A 23735-nucleotide genomic window follows, 5' to 3' on the forward strand; every position below is an offset into this window, starting at 1 on the left:
AATTGTACATCAGACTTTTGGTGTTTTAGTGTTACTTTCCTTTCAGTCTTCAGAATCGACTTCCCATTAGAAATAGAAAACAGATTCACCCACAGGCCAATACAGACCTTCTCTATATGCACGGTGTCAAAGAAAATGCAGCAGTACTTCTTTAATCTAGACTAAACCCCAGTGTTCTTACTGTCTCCTGATGTCTACTGACCATACAGGATAAAAGATCTTGGATCTCCGTGACAGTTCATAATCTTCCTACAAGCAAAGCTACTGTGCTAGTAAAACAGTTGAAAATGAAATAAGAAAACTCTACCCAAAACTTTATATTCTTATAACAACAGCATTATCTTTTGTGTTTCCTTAAAGGCCTACAATGATAGAAGGCTGTGGTTCTGTCCCAGCACTTCCTGCTTCCAATGCTTCACACCCCAGTGTTCTCTGCAGGCATACTGCTCTAGAAAAATGATGCTATCTTATGTGTGGCTAATAAAAGAGGCTTTCACTCTGAAAACTGTACAGCAAAGTCCACTGGGGTTTGGCTAAGTAAAGCTATTAACATTTTAGGTCATGAAAATCACCAAGGCTTTAAGACTTGAGTGCTTTGGTTTCTCTGTTACGAAGTTTTGCCCTATTTGAAGTATCAAAAGCCTACCTACTATGTAAGTCAATATTACAGTGATAGTCAACCAAAGTTCACAGATACTGTCGGTAAGAGTTTGTGTGCCTAGGATCAATTTGCCAGAAGTTAGACTTGTCTAGGCATTGGGGAGGTAGAAACTATAAAATCTGGTGCCCTGCACCCATCTAAAACGTCCTCAGTCTTCCATGCCAAACAATAAATTTGCAGTTGCCCAGACTGAAGACTGCTGTACATGATAGGAAAGTGTGTTGGACCTTCCAAGTCTGTTTCACGTGCTTTTTCCTCTTCCCTAGCACATAATTAGTGTTCTTTTCCTCTCCTTTAAAAAAATGTGCCTGTTTCAAATTTGTATTATTTTTTTCAGATGTCTAATTTCAGCTTCGTTTTCTCTCTCCCTCTCTCTCTTTGGTCTCTTCCCGCACTTCACATACCAGACAAATAGTTAAAAGTCTGCAAAACCAGGCAAACTTCCAAAATATTTCAAAATGAAACCACCCTCTAGGTGACAGATCAGGAAAAGAAGGCAGAGCTTCCAGAACCATGATTTCAACACTGACTGAAAATGTATTGGAAAAATCCATTCAGGTTGCTAGTGCCATGAGAGAGAGTCCGACGAGGTCTGAGCACCCAAGGGACTGACAAAAACCAACATGCTCCATGATCACTCAAAGTAGTCCACTTGTCATGGTGCGTTCTGGGAGACTGTTAGGAAGTTGGCACCTGTCCTTGGAACTTTTTCCTCCCCTTGTTTAGCATTCAGGAAATCAAAGTGTTTGGGAAAACGTTCACAATTCTGAGAATAAATACAAGTGAGTTTTGTTTTGTTTTTTAATGTCTGTCATTCGTAAAACTTACATCCTTTACATAGGGTTTATTTTGTATGTAATAAAAATTTCATAAGGAAATTTTTTCTGGCAAGTATTCTACATGCTAACTTGTTTAACATGTGCTTTGGATATACAGCTACATAAGAGTAGCTTTACAAAACTTCTTTCTTCAAGTATTCCCTCTAACAGTGAGAAAAAGCCTCATCCCTAAATATTTGCTCTTCTTTCCCATTGGTCCCTTGTTTCTGATGCCTTGTGCACCCTGAACTATACAAAGAACAAAATGTCAAAGCTCAAAATATACTTGTATGCTTCAATAAATTTGCTCATTGCATAGTGAACATGTAAACTCACAGAGAATCTATAAATGTTACCCTAGAACTAAAAATGCTTGCTGAAATTTCACATAATAATTTATTCTGATGTTTATTTTTGTTGTCATTTGGGCTTGCTATTTCATTTTCATCCATGTATAAACTAAATATAATAAGTGAAAAAAAGCCATAAAAAGTTAAAAAAAAAATAACTTCACCTCATTCTCTAGTCTGGATTTTTCCCCCCTGGGCATAACAAGCTACAAGTGTACTGCCCTGCCTCTTTGAGACAGTGCTCAAAATTAATTTCAACAATATGTGCTTAACATAAAGTTAACTATGTTTGCATCAAATAAAATGTTTATTAATGAAAGCTATTTATCATACAGGAAACAGCAAAGTCATCATTACAGAGGTGTACACTAGAGGTGTTACATGCAAAAGTGCATGCAGAGCCTTCTGTTTAGAAAGGAAGTATAGACAATAATACTAAAATTACTGGGCTTGGTCCCTAGTCTCTCATTAATGAGTTAAAAGTTATTCTCTGAATTTACAATTGGAAAATGCCATTAACAGGTAGGATTGATACACATTAGCAAGCAGATGAAATGGATGCTTTTGGACTTTATTTTACAGCTATTGTGCTCAACAAATGTGTGGAATTGTTTCAGTAATAATTTTCTCCAAATGTGGGGAGGGCATATTACTGCCAGCTTGCTCTGGTTTAGATATGGTTTATCTCGCTCTTTTGTTAAACCACATGAGGCTAAGCCCTCATTTGTGTCAGACATCATAAAGAACAGGTTTTCTTAACATTCAATAAATGACACTTAAGTCTCACTCTCTCTTTCTCTCTCTCTCTCTCTCTCTCTCTCTCTCTCTCTCTCTTTTGGTTCATAAACTTTTAAATGTATGATTATCATAACCTAATAGTGTCTTTGTCTTCACTGCAGTGGATTTCCGATCAAACTTTTCCCCTTCTTTAAATACTTTAGGGAATTTTCAAACGTCGGGATGTTTGGCTGTAATGCCCCAAGATTTGTTCTCCCTGAAAAAAAATCATAGTGACAATTTATTAACTACAGAGCAACTTGGCTTTTAGGGGTCTGCAATTTCTATTTAGATTTACAAATATCCACTTGTGCTCAATAGACCTGATATTAAATCTTAATCATATTTAAGGTTTCTTTTCATGCAATTACAGATCTGTTCATTTATTTTTATTCTAAAAATTGAACTGAGTCAAATCAGTGGGGCATTACTTTTATTATAAACATGAATATTTAACAGTATTTCAAGACTAAATCAGATTTTATCTTCAATGGTGTGTGCATTTGATATGAATCAGAAGTATGGAAACCTAAAAGCTATTTGTCTGTTTGAATTTTTGATTGAGCTGCTATTTCTTATCTTTTACACATAGATATTGAAAACAAACTAATGCAAGTAAAACTTAAATAAAACTGATGGGAAATAAAACTCCTTAGATTCAAAATGGTTTATTCACACAAATTTAATAGGATATATCACAATTGTTTGGTCCATAAATATTTAGGGGAAATAGTTTCTATACAATGCATTTATCAATAAACAAAGGAACATGGACAATTTTGCTAGATCACTTACTGTACTATAAACACGAAGCTCAATATATAAGATTATTGAATTTATCAACTATTTTTGAAAGAGTGCACAACTGCTTTCTATGACATGTTTGTCCCCTCTAACAGGATACACCATAAAAAGAGTTTCAGAAATAAGAGGTAAAACAGTACAAAACTAGCGAGGTGTGGAAAGGGTTAACAGTTAATATAACAAACAACACATATATCCTGATTTTTCACAAACTCACTTCCATTTATATCGTAAGGCACATAGGAGAACTGAGTTATAATTAGTCTACTTAATAAAGTAGATCTGTAGTACCATACATTGTCCTGTCAAAGAACAAAATTTATAAGTCTCGATATTTTACCTGTAAAAGTGTGTAAGTAAGATCTCAGCCTTACCAAGATTGTTTGGTCTGGTTAGTGGTAAATGCCCAAAATGTAAGAGAAATACGAAAGGTCAAGATTTAAGCTCCATAGAAGATGACCACACTTGCTAAATATATAATGGCGATCACACTTTTCTTCTGTTACAGTGTTAACTTCTCTTCCATCATCATCTTTTTTTTTAAAAATAAGCTACTTTCTGTGCTAATTTTCTAAAGACCCTGAGCAAAAGATACAATAATGCACTTTAATGTGGGCAGTGAACTGTCGATATGTAACCACACATTTATACAGCCAGAAGGGCACCTTTAAAATCTATTAAATAGCCACTTCGACCACCAGAGGAGATTTAAGGGGTGCAAAATGGTGGACAGTATGTGCAAAGTTATTCTTAACAATCCACTAAAGCAAGACATAGATCTTGACTTCTTTTTTTTTATTATTATTTTAGGAAATCCACAATCTAGTTGTTTTATTATTTTTTTAACTACAACAGAAGCAGATAGATGAACATTCACCACTGCCCAGACCATTAAGATTTCACCTCAAATTAAAAGAAAAAAAAATCGCTAACTGTAAACTAGGAAATATAGTCAGCCTGGCATCCACAAGGCTTCTGAGTTTATCTACTTAAGAGTCACAACTTCACATCTGTAATGTTAAAAAGATTTTATACATAAATCAATCTGTGCCAAAATAAAATAAAGAAAAACCAAATAATTCTCATTGTTGGTATTAGTTTACTAAGTTGGTTTAAAAAAAAAAAAAACAGAAAAAGAAAGAAAGAAAAGATGTTATGTAGAATGCCAGATACAATATCATGGTACAGCTGAAGCCAATTAATCAAGTATTAATTAAATTATGCCAATATTTTTACTTCTTAAAAAATTGTATTTTGCTTATTTCCATTTCTCGAGGAAAATCATGATAAAATAGAAAGAATAGTTTCAGAGACTGGCTGAGTTTTCTTTGTGTGTGTGTGTGTGTGTGTGTGTGTGTGTGTGTTTGGGGGGTCAAAAGTATAGAATTTCAAATTCTAAGTGTAATTTTCAGGGAGTTTAAGGTTTTTTTATTTTAAGCAATAAAGCGTTGGGATGGGGGACTATACAACTCTAACAGCAGGAAGTAACATTCCTGAGTCAGACTGCCCACCCAGTTAATCATTACTATTTAAAACTGATTTTAGCGTTTTTGTTTAATTATAGTCTTCACTTGAATTAGTAGTTCAAGTTAAAAAACAGTAATAATATATTTGATTTTTAAAAATGTCTTTAATATAAGCATTTTAATTGTAAGATTTTAAAAAAACAATTAATATCTGGTTCATTAATAACCTGATCACAGAAAAAGGAATATAATTCGCCCATCGTAATACCATTCTTTTTTCCCTTCGAGATTCTGGAAATAAGTAACATACAATTTTAAGAGGCACTTATTAGAATGATTCAAAATCTTCCCTTACCGACTAAAAAAAAAAAAAAAACTAATTAAAGAAAAAAGGTCAAATACATCTTGCGGACCAAATTTGTTCATTTAAAAGCGACAATACTGTAAACTCATAGCCAAGTGGTGTAGATGCTACACACCAAGCTGCTATTTTGTTCCCCAAATATCTTGTGGGTTAGAAGAAGGAAAAAAAGTCTTGTAAATAATAAAATAATAATATTAGAATAATAATAAAAAGAGAAAGAATTCTTTTAAAAAACAAAAAAACAAAACCAAAAAAAACCAATGTTAGAAAAGGTTCGTTAAGGTAGTTTGTGAGGGACTTCCGGATTCGTGGCTGTCCATGTTAGAGGTCACAGTTGTCACTACAGTGACAGTGGGATTGGTCAGGTCTGTTAAAGTGGTCGCAGTGCCGGGTGGAGTGAGAGCGCCGCTGTCTGCTGAGGGCGGGGCCGGAAGCGACGTGCCGTCAGCTTTATCAACACCCCCATTCTCCTGCCGCAAAAGGTTCCTTCTGAATTTGGCTCGTGCGTTTTGGAACCAAACCTGCAAACCAATCCCAATTGATTTCTTTATCGATTTTTTTTTAAGTTCTTTTCTCTCTTCCTTTTTTTTTTTTTCTCTTTTTCTTTTCTTTCCTCTATTTCTCCTTTTAGATATTTTTTTTTTCTTGGAAAGAAAGTGGACTTTCTACTTCTTTCAAAATAAACTAATTCCAGTAGTAGAATAGATTTATACTCTCTTAATTTATATATTCCTGAATTAAATGTGCCACTTGGGATAACTGATGCTGAAACAGAGATACTACAAGAAACAAAGGCATGGAATCTAGGGGGAAATACACCATCCCTCAAAAGAATGGGGAAAAACGGGGTCATTAAATAAAAGTGTCAAAGTAGGAACTTGAAGGAACTCACTTGAAGGGAACACCAGAAAGTTTAAGCCGTTTGCTAGTCTGTCACCTGACAAATTCTGTACAAACAGTAAAACTCTTCCGAGTCACAGACCCCAAACTGCCAGAGAGGCACAGGAGAGCAGAAAATGTCTGCTATTGGTCACTGAGGAGGGGGAGATGGCAGGTCGCTGTCTGTGTAATTTTATAAATGGCAACCCTGTGTAATTTTATAAATCTTCCCAAAAGTCTGGGAACGCAATTCAAAGCCAGGAAGAACTCCTGGTTTTTAATTACGAATTGGTAAAATGGAAAAATTCCTACTCTAACAGCTTACTGAGATACTAGCCTTATTTTTGACTGCTCAAGGGCTAGGGGTGGGCCACTTGAATTCGGAAAGTCATAACATAGGGGTGGGCTGCCGAGTTTGTGGATATGGGACAATAGATCCTTAGAAACTAGTACACTAAACCCGACTGGGAGGGGGTATCTCTACAGGCAATACGTGTTTAAATAAAGTCATCGCCACGGATACAGCAATGAGGTTTTGGAGCCCACCTCTGCATCTGTAGGGAGAATGTGAATCCTGGATGTCTATCCATCCCTGAGTTCCCTCCAGGAAGTCCCTGTAGGAAGATAACTAAGGAAGGAACCAACTAGGAAGCAGAGTAGGAAATAGTCATGTCCAAGTAATTAGGGAAGAGAACCAGTCAAGGTCAGGGGGAAGGGAGGAGATATAAACAAAGCCAATGATGTGGCTTACCTGTAAAACTCTTTTGGTCAGGCCTGTTTTTTGAGCAAGCTGTTTGAGGTCCTTGGCATCTGGGTTATGGTTGATAGCAAAGTAGGATTTCATGGTCCGGAGCTGGTGGTGCTTGAAAGAAGTTCGCATCCGTTTGGTCTTCTGTGAAGGTGGATAAGGCTGCTGGTCCCGGTCCAAGTGGTCTGCCTCGTTCTCATTACAACCTGTTGCAGCAAAGAGTGAACAAGCAACTGCTCAGTGGAAACTTCTACACTGGCTTAAAGGATGCAGGGTGTGTGACAAAGCTTCTTCATGAAGCAAAAGGCTGTCAACCCAGTGGTGAGTGATGGCTAGACAAGAAGACAGTGGCTACAGTCAGCTAACCTGGGCGACCTGGACACAGCTGACTTACATAGTAGAAAACCTGAGTTAAGTCCTTTCCTGTGCTTGGTACTCAGTAGAAAACCCTGGAGCAAAGGTGGGAAGGAAGAGGAAGAACAACATCAGAAGAGGAGGAGGAGGAGAAACCCTTTTCTGATGGTTTATGTGTATCTTCACCCAGGTATCTTACAGCGCACACATATTATATTCCAAATATAATAAAACAAAGAATGACCTAAGCCATTTCCCTGTGCTCATAGAGCTTTCTCAACCAGGAGAAAGAACGTGCATGGTTGGGAAAATGAGGAGAATTGAGAAAAATGACTTTTTAAAAAAAATATCTTAGAGAATCATAGAGCGCTGTATTTGGAGTGTTAGCTATCACTGGTTGGCTTAGGCTATGCCAGGAAGAAAACACTTTTCCCTTGGAGTTAGTCTAATAAATATTTCTGAAGGAAAATGAGCCCAGGCTTCTCGTTCACTCCGGCCTGAAGCACTCCCCACAGCTCACTGCTGGGATGCATGTGAGTCAGCTGTGAGCTATGCCACTCACTGGCCTGACAGTGAGAGAGAGAGCAGCCTCTCAGCTCCTGGAACATCCTCCTTGGCACCAGGGGCAAAATAAGTCACACTTTCAACCCGGGGGAAAGTTGTTCTCATCCCCGGGATGTAAAAAGCTCCTCACAGTTAAATCCCTTTCCTGGTTCTGCACAGGCACATGAGGTGAAAACATTTAAACAATAGTTACTGACTTACCTTTGCAAATTCGTGGCCTTTGGTTCTTTAAACCCTTATTTTAACTATTTCTCTGATGTATTGTCATATCTGACAATCCTGTGCTTCGATGAATTACTGAAAATCAACCTGATTATGTCTTTATGGAGGAAAAGTTTAAATCTTGAAACAAGTGAGACATCTCTCAGCAATACCCTTGTCCTGCTTTTTACAATGTTGCCTGCCTGCCAGGCTCTGGTTAGAATTTCTTTCAGACTTTTCTAGCCAATCAGTATGTCTATATACACATATGTGCCCAGAAAGCAGCATGTATATTGTGGTAAACAGCCAGGAAATCTACTTTTAAAAAGAAAACTCGTTTAGTGAGAAATTATCCCAAATATAATAAAACAAATTATGACCTTTTGTGTGTCCTAAGACACAAAGGGGGGGGGCACATACAGAAGGGCAATTATACAAAAGAGCAGGTGTCTCTGAGTCCTCTGAGGGAGAAAGGACTGTGCATACTCTCCTTTGGTTTCCCTAAGTGAAAAACAAGGCTGTGAACTCAACAAGTCTGAGCTGCTTGTTCACCAAGAAATTACAAGCTCTTATTAATACAAAGTCAGATCAGGTGGAGGGAGTGTCCAAGTCAGATGTATACTGTCAGACTCTGAGCTTAAGCTTCTTTATAAGCCAGTCAGAATGGAAACACAGTTCCCAGAGATAACAGAAAGGACATATTTTACATTTTACCCTATTTCATCCCAGTGGGGATATGTCAACTTCAAATAGTCTGCACAATTGCACTTTCAGATCCTCAGACGGATGAAACAGTTTCTTGTGACTGTAAATGTAGGTTATCTCCAGGAAACTGAGCCATATTTCACAGCCAGATTACAAACATACCCTCAGCAAATGGCCAAAGAAGCACATTCCATTCATCAGAGGCCTCTTCAAATGAGATAGCAGGCCCAGCCTTTGTGAGCAACTTTTCCTGAGCAACACATCAATAGTCACAGAGACATTAACTTGATGTTTAAATAATACACTTACTTATTCCCCCTCTCCCAGGATAACACTTCCTAAAAATGAATAATATCCCCAACCTAACCATCTCACTATTCATCACTAAAATGAATCTAAGGAGAAATAGAATAAGATTTGAGGACATCGCTTCTCTATGTACTCTCTGTTTGGATTTTCTCATTGCAAACTTGATATAGCAGTTGAGTGTATTAGAAAAATGTTATTGGGTTTGTTGCCACATACCAATTCAGTGTATGACACAGGTATCAGGTCTTTCTTACAATATATGATTCTCATATGGCTATGTTTGCCCTACATTATCCAACGGGATAGAGAAATCTATTTCTGACACAGTTTAAGTCATCATATCCCAAGCTGCTTGTGTTTAATGGCAAAAGCTTTATGGAAATCTGCAAATGATTGTTTCCCCTGTGTCTAAGCTTTAGGAATACTTTCCCCCACTCCTGAATTATAAGAGCAAATAACGCTTTAAATCACTTCAAATATCCACCTGCAACTACACATTTGTTGTTACTGAAGTTAATGAGAGGAGCTAAATAGTTTACCTTCCTTGGCTTGGGAGATGGTCACCTATCTAAAAGGAGTTTCTGTTCTGGCCAGTTTGGAACCTTCTGAGAATTAACTAATTCCTGGGAGACCACTAGGGGTCAGTGCCAGGCTAATTTAACAAGAGGAATCTTGCACATTTAGAAGCAAGAACTTCAGGAGGGAGGTTTTAAGAAGTAGCAAAAATCCAGTTTCTAAGTTAATGGTCAGTTACCCACGGAGGACCTGTGTAGTGTAGGCTAATCTTTTCACCTTTGGAGGGCTTTTGCTTCAATCCAACATCTCAGATAAATGATCTATGCCTCCTCCAAAAATATCAGCCTGATTAATATGTTCAAAGAGGTAGAAACTGAACTAGGAACATTCTCATAGAAAGGTACTTGCCCTGTGGCAAGCACTAACTGATGTCTGCCAAGTCTCCCAGCCTCTCTGATGGTCTTTGGATCCTCATCATGTTTTATGTATGTGCTTTTTAAAACCCATTGTATGAACTTATTTGGATCCCATAAATGCTGTTCTTTATGTAGCTTTACATTTCAACAGAAGTGGCCATCGAAAACCCAGAGCATGCTAAAATGAATGGGCTTAAAATGTGGGTGACTTGTATGTTCTATATTTTACCGTGCTCTAAACTTGCTGGCCCACACCCCCCTGCTCCATCTCCATTGGACGGTGTGGCACGGTATCATCTGCATGGTAAGCACGTTTTGTAAATGGAGGTGATTTAGGTTAGATTACTTTAAACCAATTCCTCCAAACTCTCTTCACCTGATCTTAAAGGAATGTGCACTATTTGTTCATGCCTCTGGGAGTCTCCAGGGAAGAGAATGCATATTGGGACGCTGTGGTGGGTTAAACAGCCTGGGCTCCTGAAACAGGACAAGTTACTCAAAGACTGAGCCCTAAGGAGCAAACTAGGAATCCATGCCAGGCTTTTTTTTTTCCCCCTGCTCTATTCCTCTCCAGAAAACTAAAAACCAAGTAAAGCTAAACTCTGTTATTCTGAAAGCTTCTTGGGTCTAGCATAATGTAAGATCCAAGGGAAAACCGAATTTAGCTAATTAGATTAAATGAAACAAGCAAACAGCCCAGCTCGCTCCCAGTTTGACTAGAAATCCCCAACCCTCTGGATTTCAATGGGTGCAGGCACAGTCCTCTCTCTCTCTACTAGTTGTTTAAAACCCTGTCTCCCTCCCTTCTCTTCCCCTCCGACTTTCTGTTCCTCCTTCTCTCCTCTTCTTTCTCAGTAGCACGGTCAGGTCTTAGTAAGTGGCTGGAAATTTCAATGTCATCTTCTATCAATAAAGAACAATTAGTGTCCTGCCTGTCTTGCCTTGAATGTCGTGCATCAAAGAATATGGAGTGTGCCCTGGGCAATTGGACCCTAGGCAAAGCACTCTGCCTCAGCTTAGCAAGGGTCCCCAGGCCAGGGTACAACCAGGCACAGCTACTAAGCCCTTGGCCAACCCCTGGGCTGAGCTCACTGCCCTGACAGGAACCTACCCTTAGCCTCTGTGTTGGCCCCTTTCCCTTGGTCCAGCAGCTGCCCAGATGTGAACTCACTAGAGACAGATGCAACCTCCTTGGGCTACATGTTCCTTTTCTCTGAGAAGCCCTCTCTTTGTACCATCCCAAAATGAATTCCTTTAAATTGGGAAGAGAATCCCACACAGCCTAGCTTAGGGACCACACCTGCTTAGGACCATCTGAGAACTAGGAAATCCAAGTGGGGATCTCAGTCCAGATGTTCACAATGTCTGGGACCTCAGGCAGATCACTTAAATAGGATATTGTTCTACTATCTTCCAGCTACAAGTCACATGCCACACCAGACACTGAAAACTGGAAGGTGATACTCATGGCCAGTTTGTCACTTTTAGTAGCCCAAAGGTCCCTGTGTGCTGAGTACCCAAATGGGTTGGGGCCAGGGCATGGGAAGTCAGAACAGACAAGTTCCTTGGGCTTCCCCAAACCAATCTGTGTTTCCTGGGCCCCTTTCCTTGCCCTCTGCGCTTACTTTGAATAAGAGCTCAGGTCTTCAGGGCCTGCCAGCATCCTGACCTCGAGGATTTGAGGTGGGGACAGGCTATCAACAATAAGTAGCCTCACTTGTGAGTGAGGCAGATTGATAAATGATAGGTGTATCTTCCAAAGCAAGGAAGTCTATAGGGACTGTTGCCTGTACTCTGATTTGAATTGGGAGAAGGCTGGCAAACGACAGACAAGCAGCCTGAGGTAACACTAAGCCACCCCAGCGGACACTTGAATTGGAGATACTTCTAGTTATCTGAGTTCTAGATGACCTGATGATCTCTCAGGCCGGGAGTGAAGAGGTTAGATGAATACCCTGAGCCTCCAGAGGCACAGCTGTCTCAGCTGTGCAGAGTGAGTCCCACCCTATAGTTGCTCATTGCTGAGATCAGAGATGCCGATTTTTTTTCAATACCCTCGCCAACTGTGTTGCTGATTAACTTTGGGCTGGTGACCACAGCCTCTGCCCCCTCTAGACAGAGTGGAGCTGGGCTCTGAAGTCTTTTCTTTTCCCCCATTAACTATTTAGGAAAACCTCCTCCAGGATCTATAATTTGGCTCCAACAAAGGAATTGCCCTCGGGCTGTTTTGCTCCAACTGAGAGCCAGAAACTAATGGGCTCATTAACTAATGGGCAACAAGGATTTGGCTTTGCCTGTTTGGGGGAAGTCACTTCGGCCTCACGGTTATAAAAAATTTTCCCCTACAAGCTCAATAACCAATAACCCATCCTCTCTCCCCTTCCATCGCCTTTACTTCTTTCTCTTCCTTAGACTGAGAGAGGTGTGGTGAGAACAGGGTCCTGTTAGTCAAAGCACTGTCTTGGTGACTTGGTGTTGGAGCAGCACCAAGTCCAGCTAAATCCTCCTCCAGCAGTGTGAGATCTGAGCTGTCGGGGTGGGTAAAGGTAGGGGCCCACCTGAGTTGTAATTCACGATGTCCACTCCCAGAGCTGGGCTCTTCCGCTTCCGGGGCCGCCCCTTCTGCACCGTGCCAGTGCCATTGAAGTAAGGCAAAGCCAAGCCGCCGCTCTTGGCCGCCAGCTCTGTGTAGCTCAGCTGAGGTGGATATTCCCCTTGCAAGAGGGTCTCGAAGTGTGCGCGGCAGTACACCAGGCTGTCCTTCATCCCGAAATGGTCGCCCGTGGTCAAGGTCTTGTTGCAAGTGGAACAAGTGAAGCAGCTCAGATGGTAGACAGAGTCTCGGGCGCGCATGACCATCTCCGAGGCGGAAATGCCAAGGTGGCAGCGGGCACATCTCTGCACAGAGAACCTTCTGGAAGCAAACAGGAGAATCAGAGAGCCAGTTGGTACAAAGAGGATCCATCTCCCATTCGCAGCACCAGGGCTTAGTTTACAGGGGCCAAAGACTAGCTAGGGAGTTCTGGCTGAGGACCTCTTTGGATATCAGCTTTCCTTGCTCGGTGACCTCCTCCGGTCCTAGTGAATCCGGTCCTAGTGAATCCTTATATTAAAGTGCGAAGAACCTGGAACTAAGCTTCAATGTATTTTTTTTAAGCAAACAAACGAACTGGCCAATTCACGGAGCTATTGAAAGAATATTAAATTTCAATGCCAAATGAAAGAGGCTGATCTTACTGATGACAAAATAGTACCACTCTTTCATGTAAGAGCCTGGAATCCCAGAAAACAAAACAAAACAAAACAAAAAAAAACAAAAAATGGTAATTCCACAAAGAAAAAGCTATCCCTTTAGCACATCTCCTGCTTCTGCTTAGACAGGAGCTAGATAACATCCACAGACGCAAACAGTTCCCAACCTGCTGGGATTTTTGTTTTGTCGGGTTTGTTCGATTGTTTTGTTGTTGATGATGTTTGTTTCTTCTTTATTGTTTGTTTCCTTTTGTTTTCCTTTGCTTTGCTTTTTTGTTTACTTGGTTGTTTGTTTGGTTGATGGGTTGGTTGGTTTTTTTGTTTGTTTGTTTGTTTGTTTCTTTCAATCTGGTTCTGACTAGCCATTTCTGGAACAGTGGCCTCTGTAACTTTTTCATAGTCATTTACAGGACCATTGTCACCCACCTGGCTGCTGCTTTCTGGGCCAAAAGTGGGGAGCTGGCCAATTCATATTGAGGGGGACCAACAAAACACAACAACAACAACAAAATATTGTCTCCTTCACCTGCTACTTGTCCATTTCCTCTTCTCCCTGATTTTTCCCGGGGATGCTGTGAAGAGCTGAGAACCCTGATAAAACTCACTACACCCTGGGATCCTTCTCGCCCATCCTCACCAATGGAGTATACACAGTTTTAAGGCAATTTCCCTCATTTACAAAAAACAAACACAACACACACACACACACACACACACACACACACACACACACACACACACCTGTATTCTGAACGTGCCAAAAAAAAAGGGACAGAGAAGGGACTCCGAATTCCCGCAGTGGGTCTATCGCAGTGGTTCTAACGGGTGAATTGGGTCAGAGGAGTGTGTGAAGGGGCTGGGGGTGGAGGCAGTACCTGTAATAATCCTCCTTGCAGTAAATGCTACCGTCCTTGGCAAAGCAGGTGAGCTCAGATTCCAGAGCCAGCTTACATTCACAGCACTTCAGGCACCTAAGATGCCACTGTTTGTCTACGGCCAGCAGATAGTACCTGTCGGAGATCTTGCCCCCGCAGCCGGCGCACAGAGCAGGCTTCTCCGGGCTGAGAGGGGGCATACCCTGTGAAACAAGCACAAGGCAAGGCTGAAGGTGGGTTCGGGGCGTTGCCGCACAACCCGGGACGTCCTGGCAGAACGGTAACCCCAGCGCAAAACAGCACACCATTACAAGAACCACAGAAACATTTGCAACTTCCCCCCATTTTCAACATTCTGTTCCCCTTCCTAGCATCCTGATCCTCCTAGCCCTGTGACCCTAAAAAAAAAAGCTCGACATCTTGAGCTTGCTGAGAGCCTACAGGATGTTTTGATGGGCGGTCCAGAAGGAGAATAACTAAGGCTAAAAATGTGTAACTTGCAAATAATACACAAAATAAAATAGCAAACTGTTATTGAGAACGAGAATTCTGAAGTACGTGAATCTTTTATACACAAACAATACTACAATTCCTATTTTTTCTAATTTTTATAGGCAGAATAATTTGGCCGTCGTTCTGATTCGGACATACTTAACAGATCTTGCTGTTCTCTCAGCTCAAGGCCGTCGCCCTAGCTCTATCCTTGGTGAGAAAGCGAAGTGTCTGTCCTGAAAGAAGAACCCCATCCATTCTTTTCCGTACACTCGCTCTTTTCTCTAGCCAGCACAAACAGCACAGATAATTATCTTGGATTTTTGATTCCCAAACTAAGATTTAGGTCCCAAGTGAAGCTAGCTAAGGCGGTAAAACTCATTCTGAGAAACACAGTTGGGATGTGGTTACCGCTTTTAAAATAAAGTAGCCATTACAAGTAAAACGTTCACCGCTGGACCCTTTCCTCCGACTAGCAGACATAGACCAGGCTTCCCTTATTACATTCTGGTGGCATGGGAAGGATAAATTTCGTCCTTTACTCAGACATTGGATTCTCACTGAATTAATTATACAAATAGCGATAGTGGGCTATTATCCCAAAACCTCGCTGTTCTTGTCTAGAGCCCTCTCAGGTCAGTTTGAGCTACAGTCCTTGCTGTTATACAGAGGGTCTACACAGCACTCTTTGCCCGGAATCATCTCCGCAAACTTCTGTAGTTTTCCCCCCCTCTGGTCCGTGGAAGGGGGACATGTTTAGGTTACTAGTATTTTCACGAAGACATAATAACTGCTGTTACGAATAGGAACAGCAATAGTAGATTCCATCTCTTGAGGTTGTAGCGCTCATGTTCTTGCTTTTAGACTAGGGACCCGCTCCTTCGCATTTTATTTGATTTGATTTCCCACTATCCAATACACTGGCCCCATAAGGAAGAGAAACGCAATTTTGTGACGACCAGAGTAGCTGAACTGTCGTGCAGAGCCCCTAACAATCTCTGGTTTCGGGTGCTGAACTCCGAAGAATGGGAAACGGACCAGAGCGTTGAGGTCTACTCTGAAGGTCTGGTCTTCTATCCCAGGGCTCCAGCCTGTCAAGGACGCCAGGCGGGCAAGTAGTCACCTATTACCAGCACCAAGGCTTGCCCTCGGGGCGAGCGGATCCGGCCTGGCGGCCAGGTCGCGGGAGACTGGAGTTTGTGGTTGGCAGGGAGCACGCCCGCTCCTTCCAAGGCCCGCTGCCCTGTCGGCTCGCGATCAGCTGCTATACAAAGGCTGGAGAGCTCAGGACTACAACATCTTAGACACCTCGATTCGCAAAGGGAACCTTGCCTAGCAAGCACGCCTCTCGTGAAAACCTTGCGAGCATCCCTAGGCAAAAGTCCCCGGGACTCGCCATCCCCAACCTGGGCGGGCCCGGAGACTCGCAGTTTCCCGGGCGCCGCGCGGGGCTGGTCCTTACCGCGTCGCGTCCGTTGAGCTGAGTGCCTTTGGTCAGACGGGCCTCAGTTTTGGATCTGCGCTCCATCTCCTCCATGATACCTTGGATGTGGCCTCCGGAGATTCCGTGGAAGAGCATGGCTGGGGGGCGGAAAGGACACGAATTGTTTTCGGCTCGGCACCCCACTATTTCCATAAACACACGCCTGGGGCTCTCAGTTCATTCGAGTGAAGAAGCAAAAGCGACCGCACAGGGCTCCGCGAAGCAGGAGCGTAGAGACGCGTTGGGGGACAGGGACAAGAGAGGAAAGAAGAAAACGACAGAGTAGAAATAGCTCTACTTGAGAGGGAAAAGACCGAGGCAAAAGAACGACGGGGAAGGGGGCGGAGGGGGGGGGATATCCAGGGTTTTCCTGAAGGAGATGTGCAGAAAACAAACAAACGCGGACGGAGGGAAAAGCAGGCGATTCTAACTGCAGCGAGAGATCGAGTTACTAATGGAAAACAACTGCCGAGGGGGGTTGAAGTGGGGGGGGGGGAGGAAAACAAAATCTAAGGAAGAAAGAAAAATAGTTTTGAACACAAAGAAAGAGAACGAAGTGCTAGATTCAGCGGTCCCCGGCTGCCTGCAAGTTCCCAGTGCCTGTAGGTTGCGTTGGGGACTGCTCCAGCCGGAGCTGTGTCCAATTTGTTAAGAGACTAAAGCCAGCCCATTTTTGATAATTTAGTAGGAGGAGTCCTCTCCCTGGAGCTGCCACGGATTTTTATTCAGACAACAAAGACCTGTCATACCTCCTCTCAACCCCCTGGTGATGGGCAAGCAGGGACAAACATTACAAAGGGGTGGGGGACTGGGGGGAAAGGCAGAAGGAGGGGGTCTTTACCCCCTCCCCACATGCGCGCCTGCACACACACACACACACACACACACACACACACACACACACACACGCACACACACACACACCCTCAAGCATACATCTTTCCAAGAGTTCCAACAGTCATATTTTTAAAGCGGTAAAGGAGCCCTTATTGTCCGCATCCCGGATTTGATCCTAGTTTATCCGACCCCAGCCAGGAGTGCACAGAAGATCAGTTCCAAACCTTAAGTTTCCTTCTCATCTACAGACTTTTTTAAATCCCCGTTTTACAAGACTGTCACCAGAAATGTATAAAAACCCCACAGACTTTGAATCACTCCACGGAAACGGTACTTTTACTGTGTGCTCCCTTCCTCCCCATCTCTTCTTAACTTACTTATTAAAAGCACTCTTCAGACAGTTGTCTGCTTACCTAACCTCCCCGAGGGCAGGCGGTGCCACCAGGCTCTGAGACGTCCACCAAAGTGAAAAAAGGGCGTGGAGAGCCTACTTTTCTGAGTAATACTTTTGGATATATATATATATATATATATATATATATATATATATATATAATCTCTAGTAAATTTTTCGAGTGTACAGGCCAGGACATGATTTTGTAGACCTGTATACTTAACAGAACCTTGACCGTGGAGTGGGTTACTCTTTTACCTAATTCTAAATTGAAGGTAAACTTGGAGATTCTAGAGTCCCCTTTGGAATTTATCACCGTGCACAGATCTTGGGTGAGCTAGACGCCCGAGTAGGGTAGGACGGCGAGGCAATAGCCGCTAGTGTTCCACACACTTAGAAGGGTGTGAAAGAGACTCTGGGTGGAGGCGGGGAAGTGAGAACTAACAGGCAGGATGGCAGACTGCTCCTCACAAGAGATGGTATTGTTCTGTCGCCCTCTGTTCTTGTTAGCTCGGCCCTTCCCCTCCCTCTGGACCCATTAAAACGTGTCCACAATACCGCAATACTCTGATATTGTGGATTCACTGAAACGGCCACGGGGTGGGGGTGGGGGAGTCCTAGGATCGTGATGCCAGGAGCAGCGACGAGAACTTAACCCGAAAGGGAAGAAAGCCTGGCTGCTCCCGCTCCTCTCTGCGTGCTCGCCAGTCTCGGCTTCACCACCACTTCTCCGGCTTGCGGGCGAGCAACGGGGCTTCTGTCTAGAAAGCTGGAGAAGCACCCTGCGGCACCGCCGCCTCCCTCCAGCCAGGCAGCTCCACGTGGAACTTTAACCCAATCTGAAAGGAAGGCTGAGGAGAAGAAGCTGGGGAAAGGGGCTAGGGAAGGAAAGGAAGAAAGAAGAGAATAAAGGAACCGTGTGAATGAGAGGGGGACTTAGGAAGGAGAGAGCGAAGGACATGAAAGGGGAAGGAAGAGTCGGAGAAGAAATGAAGAGGAGGAAACGACTCCCCGTGCTGCAGTCTAACTTCCTGTCCCAAAGCTTCACTTTCTGGGGCTCCTGGGGTCGCTTCTTCCTGAAACTCAAGTCTCCACTATTTCCCCACCTTTTCCCCCTTCTGGGTCAAAATAATGTTATTTGCAGAGTGAATGCTTTTAGGGTCCTCTGGGTGCCAGAATACAGCTCATAAAACACAATTTCACACACAAAAATGAAGCCAATCAAGTGAACTAAGCTGGAGAAGTCCCCCTCCCCATTTTGGCAGCCCTACCTGACAGCAGGACGGCTATTTACTGTAAGTAATGTAATTAGCCCCTTTGGATGGAAATCAATGAGCTCTCTAAACCCACGTGCACACAGGAAGGGCCTCAAGGAGGGGCTGGGTCAGGGGCCCTTTCAGAGACAGCAGGTCTGCTCACAAAGGGGCAGATTGCCTTCCTACAAGACAGCAGTTAAACTGACTCAGAGCCCAAGGAGGAGGAGAAAGAGGAGGGGTCTACCCAAGGAACTAGTCAATTAACCCAAGGGGGCTAGAAGCCCAATATAAATATAGGACTGGGGTCCCCTCTACCTAAACACTCCCCACTTTCAGATGGAAGCGTTTGGAAATGGCCTTGGATGTTGGATGTTGCTCTGTCCAGCAGGAGCATTAAAATAATAATAATAATTAAGAATAACAACAACAAAACCCTAAAATTAAATGAAGGAAAACTTAAAAACAACTCTCAGAAAAAGTCATAAGTTTGGGCCAAGCACAGATATATCTTGTAAGCCTGCGTTCATTCATTCATTCTTTCATTCATCCAATCTGCTTTCTCTACAGATATCTTTAAATTGTCTGTAAGGAGAAGCAGGATAGAGTACCTCTTACCTCTGTTTCTAGTTGAAAACTACCTAAGACTGTTCTTTCTTACAAAACTCCAGGAATACATTCCAGGGCCAACAGGGATTGGCCCCTTCCAGAAAGAAGCCAAAAGCCAAGTGTTTTGTTTTTGTTTTTGTTTTCTTGCTCTGAGAATGCAGGAAATCTTTGGAGAGGTGGCAATGAAGCAGGGGTCTAGTGGAGTTTGGGAGGTCCTAGTTAGTTCCGGGAAAATAGCTCCCCATTGGTTCAACCCACTCTTCTCTTCCAGCTCCTCAAAAGGAAGCCCTCAAAAAGTAGGGAGGTGAGAAGGCCTGAGAAGTGGGCGTGTCCCTCACAGTACGCTACCTTTTTGTCTAGGAGCCCTAGGAGACTGGTGAAGAGCACATCTCACCTCCTCTTCTTCACTTCAAGTGTTCTCCGTGATCTTAATAAGGAGGGCATCTTGGCATCTTTGCTAGGTAAAAACACTCCTTTCACGCGGGAAGTGTTTCTCTTCCTCCCAACTCCGGGCTGAATGGGTGGCACATGTTCCACAGAAACTAGAACAGTAGAAGTTCAATTCCAGAGACAGGTGCCTTTGTGGGGACTGCATGGCCTGCGTTCGACACGAGATCTGGAGTCCTCTTTCCAAACCCAAAGTATCATTAGAGGTAGTGGGACAGATTCCTGACCTGGCACTGCCCCCCTTCCCCCCAGAATAAGAAAGATACTCTGCTCTTTTCTGCTCTGTGGCTATCCATACAGCTATTGTTAGAACTTTAAGTAAAGTGGAAATTTGGATTCAAATGAAATTAGAAGTGTTTGTATTTAGTGTACCAGATGACAGCGTCTCTAGAAGGGCATAGGAAGAAAGGATGAAGGGCCATTGTCTGGGCTCAGGCAGTCCCACCTAGGAAAAGGTCCTCCTGGCTTATGACTCTTGAGTGGGGCGGGGGTGGCTAGAAGAGGAAAAGTAGAGATATCCTGGTTTGCTCCAATAACTGCTTGGCTTTAGTCTTCAGAGAGGAAAATAACCCCAGCAAACACTCATCATTTAGCTGTAAGAGACTTGGTGTCTCTTGACCTGAATTTTGTTAACACTGATCCAATGCTTGCATGTTTGGCCATAAGAAGGTATATTTCCTTTCCTTCAGATCCTAAGACTACTGTTGGTTGGGAAGGCAAGGTTTTGGAGATCTTGTCTAGGTTCTGGCATGTGGGGGTATCTAAACAGCCAAGCAAAGTCAGAGGTGAAGCTAGGAGCCCTGTTTCCATTGGTGGTGCCAACTGGGCTTTGAAGACAGGGCTGCTCCCTTTTTGGCCATCAAGTCCCCAAACCTTTCTCTGGACAGCTTTCTATGAGTAAACCTTCCCCGAACGGTACTGGCGGGGTCCAGTCTGCTTCTGCATCACAGACCGCCTCCCTCGGATTCCGTCTTATGAGTAAAGCTTTTTCTCTAGACATGCAAGTGAGCCCTCAGATTTGGGGCTGCAGGATCCTGGGAGATGCTACTCCAGGCAGGCAGGCAGCTCAGCTGCTGCACTCACACTGTTGCCGGCTGTTCTCTGGGACAGATGTCTAACACCGGGTTAGGGACAAGCAAGTCTATGCCCTGCTAGTGCACGAACACCTGCGACCACAAAGGCCCATGACAACTGCTTGCTATCTTCAAATCTGTGTTCTTGAATCCTGACCCCACCTCTACCCCCAACAAAGGTCTAAACTATGGGCGCTTCTGAAACTTGAAGCTCTTTTACCTGTGACTTGCTGTGCCCTCAGAGCCCCCCAAAACGGACAGGAAAGTCTACGCAGGACGATGGATTAGAAATGAACAACCAAGCAAAATGTTAATAAAATAAGTTGCTGTTCAAGCCCTACAAGGTAGTTGCTTCCTGCAAGGAGACATCCTGCAGCTCCACACAGGGTCACACTTCCCTGGTGACTGCGCTTTCTTCAGGCCCAATGATATCCTGACCTCTGCCTAGAGTTCTGACCCTAGACTCCAAAGAAAGTCAATGGCATAGAAGAAAAGAGCCAAACGTTGGGTGGGGGGAGGGGGCCAGTTTCTGGGAAGCCAAAATCTTTTCTAGCTTCCAAAACACAGCTTAATTTTAAGACAAATACATACGGTTCTTTTACTCAATGAAGACATGCTTATGGACGCACATACTGGGACACGCACAAAATCTCCCTCTCTCTCTCTCTCTCTCTCTCTCTCTCTCTCTCTCTCTCTCTCTCTCCCACCCCCCCGCACCGCCCCCCTCCCCTACTTACCATGAACATACGCCCAAGAAAACATTGGCAAGGAAAATACTGCGGAAGCTGGAACAAACTCACCTGCCTCTAGAGTGGTGCCGTTCAGCATTCTTTCGGCAAGAGGGGTGGATCGCGCAGTGAAATGCGGTTGTGCTGTTAGAAAAAGAAAATCTGGTGTGTCCGCTAGACATTACCGCCCGGGCGCCCGAGAACCTTCTCCCCTTGGTTGGGCCCGACTCAACCTCTTGTCTGCTAAGATTCGGGGACCCAGGCGCTTATTGCCTAGCTGAGTTTCCCATCCAGAGCTCCGGGGACGCCCCGGACTCGAAGCGCCTCTCCCCGCCTCCCCATCCCGGGGGTGGGGGTGGGGAGACAGAAAAGCACTCCCCACTACAACATAACGGGATGTTACCTTGATATCTCTTCTTGGTGTCAGCTGTTCTTCTCAAGAATTTGGTTTTTGGAGAGGAGGTGGCCAGAGGTGGTGGTCAGGGGTGTGGGCCAGTCCCCACGTCTCCTCACTCGGTTAATCAAATAAATAAGCCAGTGAATGAACTTAAGCGCTCTCTCTCTCTCTCTCTCTCTCTCTCTCTCTCTCTCTCTCTCTCTCTCTCTCTCTCTCTCTCTCTCTCTCTCTCTCCCTCCCTCCCTCCCTCCCTTCTTTCCTCCCTCTCTCCCTCCCTTCTTTCCTCCCTCCCTCCCTCCCTTCTTTCCTCCCTCTCTCCCTCCTTCCCTCCTTCCGCTCCTCCCTTCTCTTCCCAGTATTGACCTGAATCTCTCACCTCTGACCTTCAGCCTCCTCCACCTGTCTTTTATTTTCTGTTTATGCTTTCTCAAATCGGAAAAAGAGGGGTGGGGGTGGAGTGGGAGGTGGGGATAGCAGAGGGCTCAGCCTCCGGCCAGTGCCCCGACACCCGTTCTGAGGCCACGCTCAGCCCTGCCAACCTCTCAATAATCCAAGGAGGTGTTAATGGAAGACTTGGCGGCAAGGGAACCTCATAAAGCCACGAGCATCCCGAGGCTTGGGCGCAGCCGGGGTGGGGGGTGCGAGGGGAGCTGGAGCCCCGCAGTGCACACTGGACTCCCGGACCCCTAGCCTGCCTTTGCCTTGCTGAAGCTGGTACCTAAAAGATGCTGCCGCCAGCTGGTGCCTGTTACATAGACGGTGAATGGGGGTAGCTCCTGGGGAAAATGGGCTAAGCTATTGATTGCTCATACACCATCCCCGCCTTCCTTTCCTTATCCTTCACTCAGCGTTGGTGCTCCGTAGCCGGGCATTAGAAACCCAGCAAGTTGGAGAGCATTCTGCTCTGGATGGGAGACCGGTCCGCGAGGGAGCCCAAAACACATGTCCCTCTTGAGTCCTTGAGCAAGGGCTGAAATTAACCTTCTAGAAGGAAACCTACACTCAAGAGCCGCGTAGACGGCTATCGCGGAGATGCTTTGGGACCCGGGACCGAACGAGGCCCCTGTTACCTGGTCTCAGGTTCCGCTAGGACTGCGTAGCCCCGAGTTCCCACGAGCCTCTGAGAAGTGGAGGAGACTCTGAAGCCAGACCTCTGGCCAATTATTTACCCCACTCCACACCCAGGGCACCCCTCGCAGTCGGAGATGGGGAGGCGGGGGATTAGCCTGGGCTCCCGCGCCTGTGGGGAAGGAGGTGTGAGCAAAGAGATTGGCAGCTCCGGAACGCCGGTCAGCTCCGGCGCCGCCCTCCCCCACCCGTCTGCTCCCCAAAGCCTCGCAGTCTTAGCGGCTCCTTGACTTGGCACGGACCAAGGACTGGATGAGCTAAAGGTATTCGTGTGCCTTGAAGCCACCAGCAAAAACCACGGAATTGGGGGTGAGGGGGGGAGTGGAAGCCAGACAGTCCCACAAGCTCTCCACAGTTCGGGGGCTTTAAGGGGCAGCTGAGGAATAGTGAATCCGAGCCCTCCATCCCCCAGCCCCCAAAGGGTGCTCACTCGACATCCAACGCTGCGGAAAGTCTCTCGGAGCCCTAGGGACTGAGCCTCGGGTTCCACTGGACTTCGTGAACTAGTATCTTCGGCCAACCAGACTTTCCCAGGATCACCCTGGGCTATTCAGCTTATTTTTAATATTGTACCCTCGCGGAGGGAACAAGGCTCTTGGGTTTAGCTTTTATGCTAATCATTGAACGAGCTATGGGAACTCTTAGATGTTCTGGAGTTCTGTCCTATGCAGTGCCTTTTAATTTCTTTGGGTAATCTTTTCGGGTATTTGATAAAGACACACACACACACACACACACACACACCCGCACAGGGCACACGGCGGGGGGGGGGGGGGGGGGGGGGAGAGAGAGGGGGGGGGGGAGAACTCTCCTGGCCAACAAACAAACAACAAGC

General features: G+C 44.6%; 1 protein-coding gene across 5 annotated transcripts; it reads right to left on the minus strand.

Moving 5' to 3' along the window:
* Window positions 1-22225, minus strand: Lhx9 (LIM homeobox 9). 5 transcript variants are annotated; one of them, XM_021169588.2, is made up of 8 exons: window positions 22149-22225; window positions 21779-21887; window positions 21448-21519; window positions 16014-16132; window positions 14060-14262; window positions 12491-12846; window positions 6871-7073; window positions 2115-2823 (listed from the first exon to the last, which is right to left on the minus strand). In XM_021169588.2, exons 3-8 carry the CDS (start codon window positions 21473-21475, stop codon window positions 2767-2769), a joined length of 966 nt encoding a protein of 321 aa, XP_021025247.1. In that variant the 5' UTR covers window positions 21476-21519; window positions 21779-21887; window positions 22149-22225; the 3' UTR covers window positions 2115-2766. The 5 variants fall into 5 exon arrangements, with proteins under 5 accessions (XP_021025257.1, XP_021025247.1, XP_021025231.1 ...); XM_021169580.2 differs by lacking the exon at window positions 2115-2823 and adding an exon at window positions 5504-5761; XM_029472542.1 differs by lacking the exons at window positions 2115-2823; window positions 21779-21887; window positions 22149-22225 and adding an exon at window positions 5504-5761 and having other exon boundaries at window positions 21448-21563.
* Between the last annotated feature and the right edge of the window lie 1510 nt (window positions 22226-23735).

This window comes from Mus caroli, chromosome 1, assembly GCF_900094665.2.
Source record: "Mus caroli chromosome 1, CAROLI_EIJ_v1.1, whole genome shotgun sequence".
NCBI lineage: Eukaryota > Metazoa > Chordata > Mammalia > Rodentia > Muridae > Mus > Mus caroli.